Source organism: Rhinoderma darwinii, chromosome 2 (assembly GCF_050947455.1).
Source record: "Rhinoderma darwinii isolate aRhiDar2 chromosome 2, aRhiDar2.hap1, whole genome shotgun sequence".
NCBI classification, from domain to species: Eukaryota; Metazoa; Chordata; class Amphibia; order Anura; family Rhinodermatidae; genus Rhinoderma; species Rhinoderma darwinii.
In genome coordinates this window covers 379978714-379992527 of record NC_134688.1, presented here as the reverse complement: position 1 = coordinate 379992527, position 13814 = coordinate 379978714, and the positions used below count along the sequence as shown (strand labels likewise).

The 13814-nt window shown below is 41.2% G+C and overlaps 1 protein-coding gene across 4 annotated transcripts in view; it reads left to right on the top strand.

Annotated features, from left to right (window-relative positions):
* USP9X (ubiquitin specific peptidase 9 X-linked) overlaps positions 1-13814 on the top strand; it is a 195687-nt gene that overhangs the window by 139685 nt on the left and 42188 nt on the right. For all 4 annotated transcript variants that reach the window (XM_075853942.1, XM_075853941.1, XM_075853939.1 and 1 more), the window contains exons 23-27: positions 2746-3021; positions 3887-4003; positions 4090-4215; positions 4678-4844; positions 8488-8596. In XM_075853942.1, the coding sequence (XP_075710057.1) occupies positions 2746-3021; positions 3887-4003; positions 4090-4215; positions 4678-4844; positions 8488-8596 (795 nt within the window). The remainder of the gene's footprint in view (positions 1-2745; positions 3022-3886; positions 4004-4089; positions 4216-4677; positions 4845-8487; positions 8597-13814) is intronic.

Here is a 13814-nt window from a genome sequence, read left to right as displayed (position 1 = left end):
GGATATCATGTTCCCCAATTCATTAATTGGGCTTGGGATCCCAAAACATGTGCGGTCAATACTGTAGTGTTTCTGTAGGACCAATTCAACCTAATTTTATATTTTACCCCGCTCCTGCTTTGATCCTCTTCCTGAAGGTCTTTAGAAGCCAAGCAGAGGGGGCTCCTGCCATCCACGTGGCTCCGGCTGGCCGCACCGTTTTTGCTATTTCAGGGTTCTTTCTTCAGCCCAAATTTATTGTCTCTTTGTTGAATGCGATGGCTATTGAAGCCGCAATGCTAAAAGCATGGGGCTTGTCGGAGCAGGTGATCCACGCCATGTTCAATGCCTGAATTTACCACTGCAAAGGCCTATACAGAATTCTGTTGTTCCTCCTGGCAGGGTTGGATCGTGGACTTCCCCCTACATTGTCTTAAAAGTCAGGTGTCTGCATTGTCCATACTCTTCGACAGACCAGTTCCATCCAAAACTTATATTTAACCTTTCGTGCAGGTCATCTCTCACGCTTCCACACTCCTATTGGTCACCAACTCATATTTGGGATCTGAACTTTGTTCTCTTCACGCTGCAGTTAGGTACGTTTGAACCTCTACAAAAGATCTCATTACATTTCCTTATCAGGAAGGTGGTGGTTTTTTTTGCATCAGTGGCCCCTATACAGAGTGTTTCTGAGCTGACGGCTATGTCCTGCCATATTTAACTCTCCATCTTTTTCCCCCAAGGTGGTCTCCTTTCACCTTAAAGAGGCTCTGTCACCAGATTATCAAATCCCTATCTCCTATTGCATGTACTTTCCGTGGTTGCAAGTTCTTGCAAACATCTGTGGGTGGAGTAGATAATCGCATCCTTTTATTCCTTTCCCACATATGAGGACTGCTTTGGGACTTCCCAGGGTCTGTGCCTCCCGATAAGATGAACGAGAAATGGGGATTTTTTTGATTACTCACTTTAAATCCCTTTTTTCTTCTAGCCCATTGGGGGACACAGCTAAGTTGATAAGGTTGTCCGTTAGACATGGTTTCTTTTCTGGTTCTAACATTGATTTTCTCTTTACGTTGTGTCTGCTTCTCCTACCGCTTCTGTACAGACAGAATTAGTTCAGTGCCTGTAGGAGGGATATGTCCTGAAGCAGGAGCATATCCTGTATGAGGATTGTTGTTTTTCTATTCTTTCCGTCACGCCTCCTAGTGGCAACAGTCGTGGTCTGTGTCTCCCAATGGACTACTAGAAAAGGGTTTTATGGTTCGTACTCAAAGAATCCCTTATCCGTTAATCCCATAGAATGAAGAGTGCTGTGCACATGCGGCTGCCTCACCGGGCGTGACTGAGATTGGATGACCACGTTCTGCAGATCGGTGCGGGTTCCAAAGCTGGGACCCACGCCTATCAGACATTTATGGCATATCACGTGGCTATGCTAGAAATGTCTAAGATGGGAATTAACCACTCTAAGGCTACATTCACACGAGCGTATCAGATTCACGTGCGTGAAAAGCGTGAGTGAATCTGGTCCGCTATGCATCAGTGTTCTTTGCGAGGGCATGCGTTATTCATGTACTCGCAAAGCACATCTATTCTTCTTTTTTCATTTTATCTCTTCATTCATGTCCAGCTTAACCCACAGCACAGCGTGATCTCGCGAGATCACGCTGTGCTGTCACTCCCGTAGTTTCTTCACACAAGCGACGGGAGTATGATCAAACATCGCCACCAGACTCATAACTTTTTCAAAATTAAATATATATTTAAAAAACAAAAACACATTACTTATCTACATTAAAGCGTTCCTAAACTACTTAAAGAGGAATTGAGGTGTTAGTGGTATATTTTGAAGCCTTCCACCGCAGGACTTGATATTTTCTATACTCTACAAGAATTTGTAATTAATCACTGGAGTAGGACTAGAGTTTCGTTTAAAATGTAACCTTTACTCGTAACATATTTAAAAAAAGTGTGCAAAACAAATGACACACCAGGACTAGACTGTTTACAAAAAAAATCTTCCTTATCATAATGGAGATGTAATGCTCCATGCAATAAATGTCAATTTTATATTGGTGATATTAACATTTCTTTGCAGTGTGTAAAAGATGCTCCAAATTATTTCAATGCATGTGAGTAGTCTATTTCCCAGAAGGATAAATGTTAATTTCTGTGGGGTAATGACCCCTCCTACCCGTTCCGTAGTTTGTTAGAGTCCTGTTCCGTTCCTATGGCTGGGGACTGGGAAACCTCACTTGTTTCTTTTTTATAATTCGGCAATCAATCCATGTAAGATTACTATGTGCTGTGTAAATAAATGGGGAGAAGTGTATGATGCTGATTGGTCAGCGTCATACACTTCTCTCCACAACGCCCACTTGGTCAAAAAGTAAAACACGCCCAGTTGTCCATTAAGAAAGTGATTAGCATAAAGCTAATATAGGTCATAACTCAGTCAAAAATTATCGTTTTTCTAAATAAAAAACACTGCTGTAATCTACATTACAGCGCCAATCACATAATGTACAAGTTAGGGCACTTATAATGTGGTGACAGAGCCTCTTTAACATTAATAAGTGACAGTACACTGAAATCGGCATGTCTGTCACTTCTTTATGCTGTTGTCAGACAGAGCAGGATAGATATCTAAATGATCCGCTTTAAGGCCAAAATTGGCTGCGTACTTAATGGGTCTAAACTGTGGCAGTCTATTTAAGATGCCCTTGCAAATTAACCCTATGGTTGTTTGTTTCTGATTTCTAGGTTGTTTATGCCTTGTTGATGCCTGCCAATGCACCCTTGGGAGAAGATGCTAGCGACTTTCAGTTTAACTTCCTGAAAAGTGGTGGTTTGCCGCTTGTGTTGAGCATGCTTACTCGTAATAACTTCCTGCCAAATGCTGACATGGAAACAAGGAGAAGTGCTTATCTTAATGCTCTAAAAGTCGCCAAATTGTTGCTTACTGCGATTGGTTATGGACATGTCCGAGCTGTTGCTGAAGCTTGCCAGCCTGTCGAAGGATCAAATCCTGTGTCACCGGTAGGTTAATGATAATTTGAGTAGATTTAAATGGGTTGTCTGTTTTAGACCACCCTTTTTAATGTATCAGTTTTGGTTTTTTTTCTCTCTAATTTGCTAAATGTTTTCCCACATATCATATTAGACTGAAGCATCTTCCCTATGTTAAAGAAGATAATAAAAAAAAAAATTATCTTTGCTGCAATACCTGCATAAGGGCTGGAGCTTTTTATATTTTCAGTACAGGTCCTTTTTTATATTTGACAAATTTGGTTATAGGATTCAGGCTAGTTTATAGGCTATAGACACCTTTTGCACTGCATTTTACCAAGTGCAAAGTTAAGCAACTTCTAGATAGTCTTCATTTAAAAAACGTTCTACAATTTTGCTGCTGTGGAGTCTGTGCAGCTTGGCTGTGTTGCTGAATTTAACTGAAATCCATCAGTAAGTCTTTTTAGTGTTCAGGGAAAGCAGATAACCCAGGCTGTCCGTATCAGAGTGGAGCTAGGAAGGAGAGCAGAGGTGGAATCGCACAGGTTAGTGTAGAGAGAAATCTGTTATAGCATGAGAGCTAGTGAAGACAGCAGCATCCTGTACACAGACCTCACATTCAGCGTGTATTACTAGGAGGGACAAGCCCACAGAAGAAACGTCTGAACTAGGAGCATCTTGCAAACTGAATATCAAGGGGTCTCAAAATAAATGAAGGAAAGGAGATTGAAACCTAAAACTTAGTGACTTTTTTTTTAACTCTAGGTAACCACTAACATGTAAAATTAAAGTTTTTTTCTAGTCTTTTGGGGAGATCACCTGTCGAGTTCCTTTGTCTATTTTAGATTTAAATTGATGCAACACTGATACTTGATTTATACTTTTTTATACTTAGGCTACCCATGATCAAGCAGTGGTGCTACAAAATGCCCTACAGAACATTCCAAATCCAACTTCAGAATGTATGTTGAGAAACGTAGCAATACGTCTGGCACAACAAATTTCCGATGAAGTAAGCTTTCAGGAGTTATCATTTTGGAGACCTGATTCACAATCTTAACCTTTTAATTAACTGTATGAATTTAACTTTTGCTCTAGGCTTCTAAGTATATCCCTGATATTTGTGTAATTCGAGCAATACAAAAAGTAATCTGGGCATCTGGCTGTGGATCTGTTCAGTTGGTGTTTTCAGCCAATGAGGAACTAAGCACAATTTATGAGAAGGTAAGAGAAATGCATGCAGTACCGAATAAATGTTTATTTTCATAGCCTACACCTTGCAGCAGTAAGGTTCTAGGTTTGAAACCAACCAAAGACACCTGCATGGAGTTTGTATGTTTTCCAAAAACCTACTCCTAAGTTAATTAGTTTCCTATGCACTTAGCCCTTGTGTCTGGAATAGAAAAATTTGATTGTGAGCCCCACTGGGGACAGGTACTGATGTAAGTGATGACTGTACATCACTGCAGATTATTTTGGTGCTTTATAAGAAACTTAAATTATTAAAAAATTATATTGCGCGTTCCCGCCGAGTTTGTTTTGTCTTGTAATTGGTTATCTAGTGATAAGAATTTCTCTTTTTGGGATGCAAGTTTAAAGGGATTACTTTGTGCTACATTATAGGTGCGTATGTACATATATTTAATTCGCATTGGATATTTACATTATAACATCCCTCTTTAACAGACCAATGCTGGCAATGAACCCGACCCAGAAGACGAACAAGTTTGTTGTGAGGCTCTTGAGGCGATGACCTTGTGTTTTGCTTTAATACCAACCGCACTGGAAGCCCTCAGCAAAGAGAAAGCATGGCAGACTTTTATTATTGACTTGTTGCTTCATTGTCAAAGCAAGTGAGTTCTAACTTATTCCTAATTGTGTTTTAAAAAGACTTTTATCTATTGAGCAGGTAGAATTCTTAATAAGGTTCGTAAAAGTGTTTTACAAATGCTTTTAGACACAACCAATATATGGCCGGGTTCACGCGTAGAGCAAATACAGCTGATTTTCCACAATATATTTGAATACATAATACAGTAGTAGCAGAGTGGATGAGATTTGAATAAATCTCATCCACGCGCTGTGTAAAAAAAAACCCGCCGAAAAAATGTTTCCAAACTGACCTGCGGTGGTTTTTTTTTCCTTTTTTTTTTCCGCAGCATGTCAATTTATGCTCCGGCATTCCTGCTTTTCTGTTGCGGGTTTTCCCCCATTGAATTCAATGGGAGGTAAACCCTGCAACATAAAGCAGAGGTTGCGGTTTTTGTGGTGGAAAAGCTGAGATTCCACCGCAAAAATCGCAACTCAGAAAAAAAGATTATACTTACCCAAAAATCTCTGCGTGCAGCCTGGCCTCCAGGGTTGTGACTGCTGCAGTCAATCACAGGCTGAAGAGGACACATGGGATGAAACGTCCTCCCAGGAGGCCGGGCTGCGGGACGTCAGAAGGACGTGTAAGTATGGACTTTTTCAAAATATGCTGTTTTATTCAGCGGACGTTCCTGCCGAAAAATTGCACCACAATTTGGTGCGGTTCTTCGGCCGGAATTTCCTGTGTGTACTTTTACGCACCCTTGTAATTGCCCTGTGTAAACGTGCCCTATAACCCTTCTATTATTCACATTTTCTACTTTGTCACTTTTAACCTTCGGGGCAAAGCCATTTTTTGATTTTTCGTTTTTTACTCCCTGCGTTCCAAGAGCCATAACTTTTTTCTTTTTCCGTCACCTGAGTGGTGTGAGGGATTCTTTTTTGTGGGAGGAATTGTAATTTCTTTTGGTACCATTTATAGTTCCATCTAATGTACTGGGAAATTGAAAAATAATTATTTGCGGGCTGAAGCTGGGAAAAACTGCGATTTCCTTAATTTTGTTTTTTTGGGTTTCTTTTTTTGGGTTTCGTTTTTACGGCTTTCACCGTGCAGTAAAAATGACAACTTATCTTTATTCTGTGGCTCAATACGATTACGGTGATGCCAAATTTATATATATATATATATATATATATATATATATATATATATATATATATATATATTACAACTTTTATTGATAAACTTTTTGTTAAAAAAAAAACCTTTTTGTGTCGCCACATTCGGAGAGCCTTAACCTTCCGTTTTTATTTTTTCACCGATTTTAAGCCGTGTGAGGGCTTATTTTTTTTTTTGCGGGATGAGCTGTAGTTTTTATCCGTACCATTTTTTTTGTACGTAGAGCTTTTTGATCACTTTTTATGAAAAAAATTTTGAGCGCTAAAATTACCATAAAACAACGGTTTTTTGGCGGTTTTTATTTTTTATGGCATTCACCGTGCGCATTAAAGAACGCTATATTGTAGTAGTTCAGACTTTTACGGACGTAGCGATACCAACTTAGTTTACTTTTTATTTTTTACATTATTTTTTTCACTCAAACTTTGTTTTTCACTTTTTTACACACACTATTAGCCCCCTAAGGAACTTGAATCAGCGATCGTTAGATCGCTGGTACAATATACGTCAATACTAACGTATTGCAGTATATTGTTATTTTTACAGGCAGGGCTTAACAGAGGCCTGGGGGCCTTCATTAGGCCCATGGGCTGCCATAACATTTGTTGTCACCCCCCGATCTCACAGCGGGGGGAGGGGTGATGAGCTGTCCCCCTCTTTTCAATGACTCAGATGCTGAGGTTGCGATTGACCGCAACTTTTGAGGGGTTAAACAGCCAAGAATAGCACAATCGCTGCTCCCGGCTGTTAGTCCCGGGTGACGGCTGTAAAATACATCCGACACCCGCAGCATATGGAGCGCGCTCCAAACATCACTCCCGCACGTAATGGCCCATCTTGGTGCGTGAAGGGGTTAAATGTGACACTTTTTTTTTTTTTTCCCAGACACCAATTTAAAATGCATATATTAATTATTGGTCCATCCTTGAGAGAGTTAGTTTATTTTACTTGTAAAATACTTTATCATTTTAAATTAGAAATCTTTCAGGGTACATGATAGTTGATGGTACAGGAGTACAGTAGTCCCTTAAATTACAATGGCTTTCATGAGACAATAGTCTTTCCTGGGTCATCGTAACCATAATAAACTTACAATGCCACAGACCGTTCCAATCTGCAGCACGTATGATTGACTGGAAGATGCAGCAATTCAATGTGTGCATTTCACTGGTTATACGCCTGTGAAGAGGCGCATCACTGGGGGCAAGTAAAGTCATTTAGTGGACACGGCATAACTGAACTTATTGTCTGTCTAGTGGAGCTACTCAGCAGTACAGTTCTACATACTATACTGCGTACGAGGACAAGCTGCTTCTGTGGCCACTGGGTAACCTGGGTGTACTCTACAGGATCCTGAAATAGTTCCTGTCCTTAACCCCTTTCTACGAAGTCACGTACATCTAGGGGGACTCTTCCCACACCCCGACGTACTTGAATGTGATCGTGTGGGTTACAGAAGTTGTGCCCACACGATCACCTGTTGGAGGATGGCTATGATTGATGGACGCCCTCTAGCACTAACAGCCCTGAAGTGGAAAAAGCTGATCCTGGCTGTTTTAACCCTTTCTGGCACCCGATCATCATTACGGGTGTTTAATTGAATAGAAATTGTGAAATTTAAAAAAAAAAAAATACATACTTATCGTACATACTCTTAATGAGATGTACGGTTTTGCCAAATAGAGGCTATGGACACCTGTGCACTGAAATTTTATTCATGTTAATTTGTTCCTAAATGCAAAATGAACACTGCTCCTATTAGGGCTGTCATCTGCTCTCTTCTCCAGCTTCTGTCTCTGATCGTAGTTAGGAGTGTAGGAAGTTGTACACTCAGCGTGGAGAGGGAGAAGCATCCAAGTCTTAAGGGAGATCCGATAATACAGACTGAACTGTTCAGCGCTATATTTCAGTACAGGATTTATGATCAGCACATAAGTGATGGGGTGCTGTTTTTTTCTTTGATATTACTAGGACATTTTTGTGCTGTCTGTATCCACTTCAAAGGTGATGCAAAGCTCTGATCGTTCCTATAATCCATAGTGCAGTTCATCCAGGACTGCAATAAAAAATCCTGGCTTTTCTGGCTAATTTCATGAATCTATTCTCCCTGCACAAAAACATAACCATGTTGATACTACGTACATACAGATGTATTTACACATTTCATTTAAATACCACGTCTGTTCTCAGCACTAAAGTCTGTGCTGCTTACACACAGGGGTATATGCAGCGCCTAGAATCATGCAGGTAGACACTCAACACCCCCCCCCCCTTCAAATTATTATGCTGACCCCTACATTAATTGGTTAAAAAGGTGAGAGAAAAAAAAAGCTTGCCTATGATTAGCTGTCCAGTGCTGGAGGTTAATAACCATCTTCTAGATCAAATGTGCACAAGAGCATTCTAGTGGTACTCTCTGGCGTTCTCCTGAATGACTATTCCATGAATGTAAATTTTGATGTCTGTGGTTTGTTCATTTATTCAAACTCTTATTTTATGTTTTGCAGACTTGTGAGGCAAATGGCACAGGAGCAGTTCTTTCTTATGGCTACTAGGTGCTGCATGGGGCACAGGCCCCTTATTTTCTTCATCACATTGCTCTTTACAGTACTGGGGGTAAGCCATTTTACATATTTTTAAGATTTTATATTCAACCGTGTTGTCTTGGAGATATTTTGTGTTGGTCTAAGCTTCAAGGGAATGTGTCGCTAGAAATTTTTATTTTTTTATTTTAGATAAACAGTTAGTATATACATGATTACACATTGTTCGAATTTTTTTTAATTTTTTCACAAGTCAGGAAATATTATAAATAGTCCTTGCTTCTGAACACATGTCCGGAAGCCGTGACCGGAAGTCGTCATCTTACTGTCCGGCCACGGCTTCCGGTCCACATGAAAATGGCGCCGGATGTCGCTCGGCCGAAGACCTTCCTTTTGGACTGTGTGGGAGCGGCGCATGCGCCGTTCCCACACAGACGGCGTACACTATAGTGAATGGAACGGCTCCCGTTCGCATTCTCTATGGGGTTGTATGTGCCGTATTCCATCTCTGTATATGTCGTTAATCGACACATACAGAGATGGAAAAAAAAATGGCAGCCCCCATAGTGAAGTAAAAGTAAGAAAAAAGTAAAACACAAATAAATAAAATTTATTTTAATAACACACTAAAAGCAAATTTATATAAAAAAAAAATTTCCCGCGATACCTGTCCTTTCAGCTTTCAAAAAAAACATTGCCCAAATAGGAGCTTAGCTAAGCAAAGTATTGTCTATTAACAAAAAAGCTTGTTGACTGTTTCTAGGGACAACAGCAGAATTGTGTATGCAGCTTTCAACTAAAATATAAGCTTTAACGGAGGATCCATACTAAAAAAAAAATGCAATTTATTGAAAAAAATTAAATTTTATATAGATCATATCAATGATAAATGAAAAATTGTGTTCAAACGTGGGAGCTGGAATATGCTAGGTTATTTTATTCTAGAATTTTCTGTGCCCATCATGAATATATTATCAGTGTAGCATTTTGATTACAATGATATTAAGCCGTCTTAAAGAGAACCTTTCACCTCCCCATACATGTGCAGCATGTAATGGGCAGGGCTGCACAAACCCTGGGGCACTTTACATTTTTTTTTTCTACCTCCCTCCGTTATTTAGATATCGGTGCCGTTATATTTGGTGCCCGATATTTAAATAACCCCCTGAACTGTCAACGGGGCGTGTACTGGCAACGGGGCGTGTTACTATGGCTGTGACACTGTCCAATCAGATATGGACAGTGTTACAGCAAAAGCGAGGAGAGAGAACACTCACTCTTCAGCTTTCAAGATAAGTCTTCTGCCGAATTGGCGAGGGCGCGTGTCAATGCTACGGACAGTGGAAGAGCTGTGGAGAGAAGCTCTCATCTGTTCAGCTCTTGCGAGAGATCAATGTTGTACATTGTCTGCCCAACTGGCAAGGGGGCGTGTCTCTGCTACGGACAGTGCAAGCGCTCCCCATCTCTTCCACTGTCCGTAGCTTGAAAGCTGAAGAGTGAGAGCGTTCACTCTCTCCTCGCTCTTGCTGTAACACGCCCCGTTGCCAGTAAGCGCCCCGTTGACAATCCAGGGGGTTATTTAAATATCGGGCACCAAATATAACTGCACCGATATCTAAATAACGGAGGAAGGTAGAAAAAAAAACGTAAAGTGCCCCAGGGTTTGTGCAGCCCACCCCATTACATGCTGCACATGTATGGGGAGGTGAAAGATTGTCTTTAAAGGGAATGTGTTGCCAGCAAAACATGTTTGGTTTTTTTTTAGTTAAACAATTAGTGTATAGGTGATTAAACATTGTTCTAATTTTATTTTTTTTCACGAGTCAGGAAATATTATAAATTGGATTCAATTGGATTCTAATTTATAATATTTCTCATTGCTGGTCACTAGATAGAGCCATTCCCAAAATTGCAGCATTGCATGTGGTAAAGCAACCACATTGCTTTATGCTGCAAAATTGGGTAAAAAGCCCTCGCTCTAGTGAGCTCTCAGCATCCCCCCCTCCTTTATCCTGGCTAGTGCCGGGAGAAACTAGGGGTTTGAACGGTCTAACCTCCTACACTGTGTGTCGCCATTTTTTGAGCTAACACACAGTGTAGAAGGTTTACATACAGTAGTAAACATACATAGAAATCCCTTACCTGCTCCAGTCGCCGCCGCTCCCTCCGCTCCGTCAGCTCCGTCTGCTCCATGTGCACAAGTCCGGAAGCCGCGACCGGAAGTAGTAATCTTACTGTCCGGCCGCGACTTCCGGTCCACAGGAAAATGGCGCCGGACGGCGCGCATTTCAAATTGAACTGTGTGGGAGCGGCGCATGCGCCGTTCACACAGACGGCGTACACCATAGTGACTGCGAACGGGCCCCGTTCGCAGTCCCTATGGGACTGTGGCTGCCGTATTCCATGTCTGTATGTGTCGTTAATCGACACATACAGAAATGGGAAAAAAAATGGCAGCCCCCATAGGGAAGAAAAAGTGTAAAAATAAGAAAAAGTAAAACACAAACACACAAATTAATCCAAACGTTTTTAATAAAGCACTAACATCTTTAACATATTTAAAAAAAAATTGTGGTAACACTGTTCCTTTAAGGCCTTTTTAATACTGGGCTATTATCGTGCAGACGAGCGTTCATATAACGCTCCTTGCCGATAATTACCCTGTAAATGATCTGCTGGTTGTATCGGTTTAAAAAACTAAGATATTATCATTGTCGGCAGCACATCTCCCTGACCCGCTGCCGACATGTTAATGTATGGGGACGAGCGTTCGGAGTAACGACTGCTTGTCCCCATCCATAGCTCCGTGTGACAGGAGCAAAGGAGCGCCGATCAACTATGTCTCGTCGTTCTGCGCTCGCTGCACCGTTCTATTGTCGGCCGGTGTAAAAGGCCTTTGAGAGAAGAAGCTGGGAAGGATAAATGCTACTACTTCAATTTCCCTCCCAGTCAAGAAATGGAAATAATGGAAGATGGATAAAATCAGATTTGAAAACAGTTGGAGACCACAGGGGTTGCTGACCTAAATGTTCTGCACGGGGATGGTGTGACCCCAGGAGCTGTGCCTGTGCCATACACAGCGAATGACTGCTGTGTATTACAGCTGATGCTCTGCCACAACATCTGGGATTGGAGATACACTACATGATATGACTGTATAGTATTGGGACACTTACACGTTACATATATAGGAGCTTTTATGATGTCCCATTCGAAGTCCATAGTTATTAATATGGAGTTGGTTGTGCCCCCCCCCCCCCTCCCTTTGCAGCTGAAACAGCTTCCACTCTTTTGGGAATGTTTTCTGCAAGATTTTGGAGTGTCTGTGGGAATTTTTGCCCATTTATCTAAAACAGCATTTGTGAAGTCAGACACTGATCTAGAATGAGAGGGCCTGGTTCACAATCTCCGTTCTTGTTCATCCCAAAGGAGTTCGGTGTGAAAGAACTTCACTGTCCCTCAGAAAGCCCTGACCTAAGCCCCATCAAACTCACCAACCATGCCCTTATGGACCCTGCTTTGTGCAGTGGTGCACCGTCGTACTGTAACCGAAAAGGGCCTTCCCCAAACTGTTCCCACGAAGTTGGAAGCATACAATTGTCCAAAATGTCTTGGTATGCTGAAGCATTAAGATTTCCCTTCATTGGAACGAACGGGCCTAGGCCAGCCCCTGAGAAACCACCCCATAGCATTATCCCTCCTCCAACTAACTTTACAGTTGGGACAATGCAGTCAGGCAGGTAACTTTCTCTTGGCATTCGCCAAACCCAGACTCATGCATCAGTCTGCCTGATAGAGAAGCTTGATTAATAATAACTCCACAGAACACGTTTCCACTTCTCCAGAGTCCAGTGGCGGCGTGCTTTACACCACACCATCCGACGCTTGACATTGTGCTTGGCGATATAAGGCTTGCGTGCAGCTGGTCCGCCATGGAAACCCATTCATTGAAGCTCCCGGTATAGTTTTTGTGCCGATGTAAATGCCAGAGGAGGTTTGGAACTCTACAGTTATTGAGTAAGCATAGCGTTGACTACTTTTATGAACTATGAGCATTATTTTGTCCAAACAAAAGCAGGGAATAAATGCCAGGGAAAACTCCACTGCAAGCAGGGCTGGCCTTAATGGTGTGCGACTGCGCAGGATTCATCATTCCCCCACTGTGTAAGGGGCGCACAGCACATCAGCTGTAGGGTGCAGACTATCAGAGATAGTGATGGGCAGATGCCTGCTCTGATGCTCTGCACTGTCAAGCCCGTCTACACCTCCAGTAGCCACTTGATAATGACAACACTGCAACCGGGAGGTGTAGGACCTGTAGTGACATCACATGATCAAGGTCCTGTAGGCTGTACCAAAGCACTGCAGAGGAAGAGGCTCGTGTGTGTGTGTGTGTGTGTGTGTGTGTGTGTGTGGTGTGAACATAGTGTAATTCTATATAGTGTGTGTGTATGGTGTTTAGAGTGTATATAATGTAAGTCTATATCATGTGTGTTTGGTATATATAGTGTGTATAATGTAAGTCTGTATATACCAAACCCACACTATATAGACTTACATTATACACACTGTATATACCAAACACACACTATATAGTGTGTATAATGTAAGTCTATAGTGTGTTTGTGTGTATGTATAGTGTAAGTCTATATATAGTTTGTGTGGTATGTTTATATTGTGTAAAACTGTTTATTTAAGTTAAAATTAAAACAAGAAATTAAAAAATCCCGGGAGAGAGTGCCTACGTGTTTCGAACTTTTCAGTTCTTAATCATAGCGCTACTCTCTGGTGTATGGATCCGATATTGGGAGAAACAAGGAAGTGTGTTAAAAAAAGACACAACTTTTAATTTCGTAAACGCCAGAATCGTTCTTTTTTGGTCACCTCATCTCCCACAAAAAATGTTATAAAAAGTGATCAATACGTCACATGTACCCCAAAATGGTATCATTAAAAACTGCAGCTTATCCCGCAAAACATAAGCCCTCATACCACTTAATCGACGAAAAAAGTTATGGCTCTCAGAATTTGGCGACACAAAATAAATTTTATTTTTTACACTTCGGTTTTATATATATATTTGAATCGCCGTAAATCTTACTGACCCACAGAATAACATGTTTTAATTGCACAGTGAATTCCGTAAAAACAAAGCGCAAAAAAGCAATGGAGGAATCGCTGGTTTTTTTGTTTTTTTTTCATTTTCTACCCCACAAATTATTTTTTTTCAGTTTCCTAGTACATTATATGGTGCTAGGAAAAAACTACACCTTGTCCCGCAAAAATCAAGC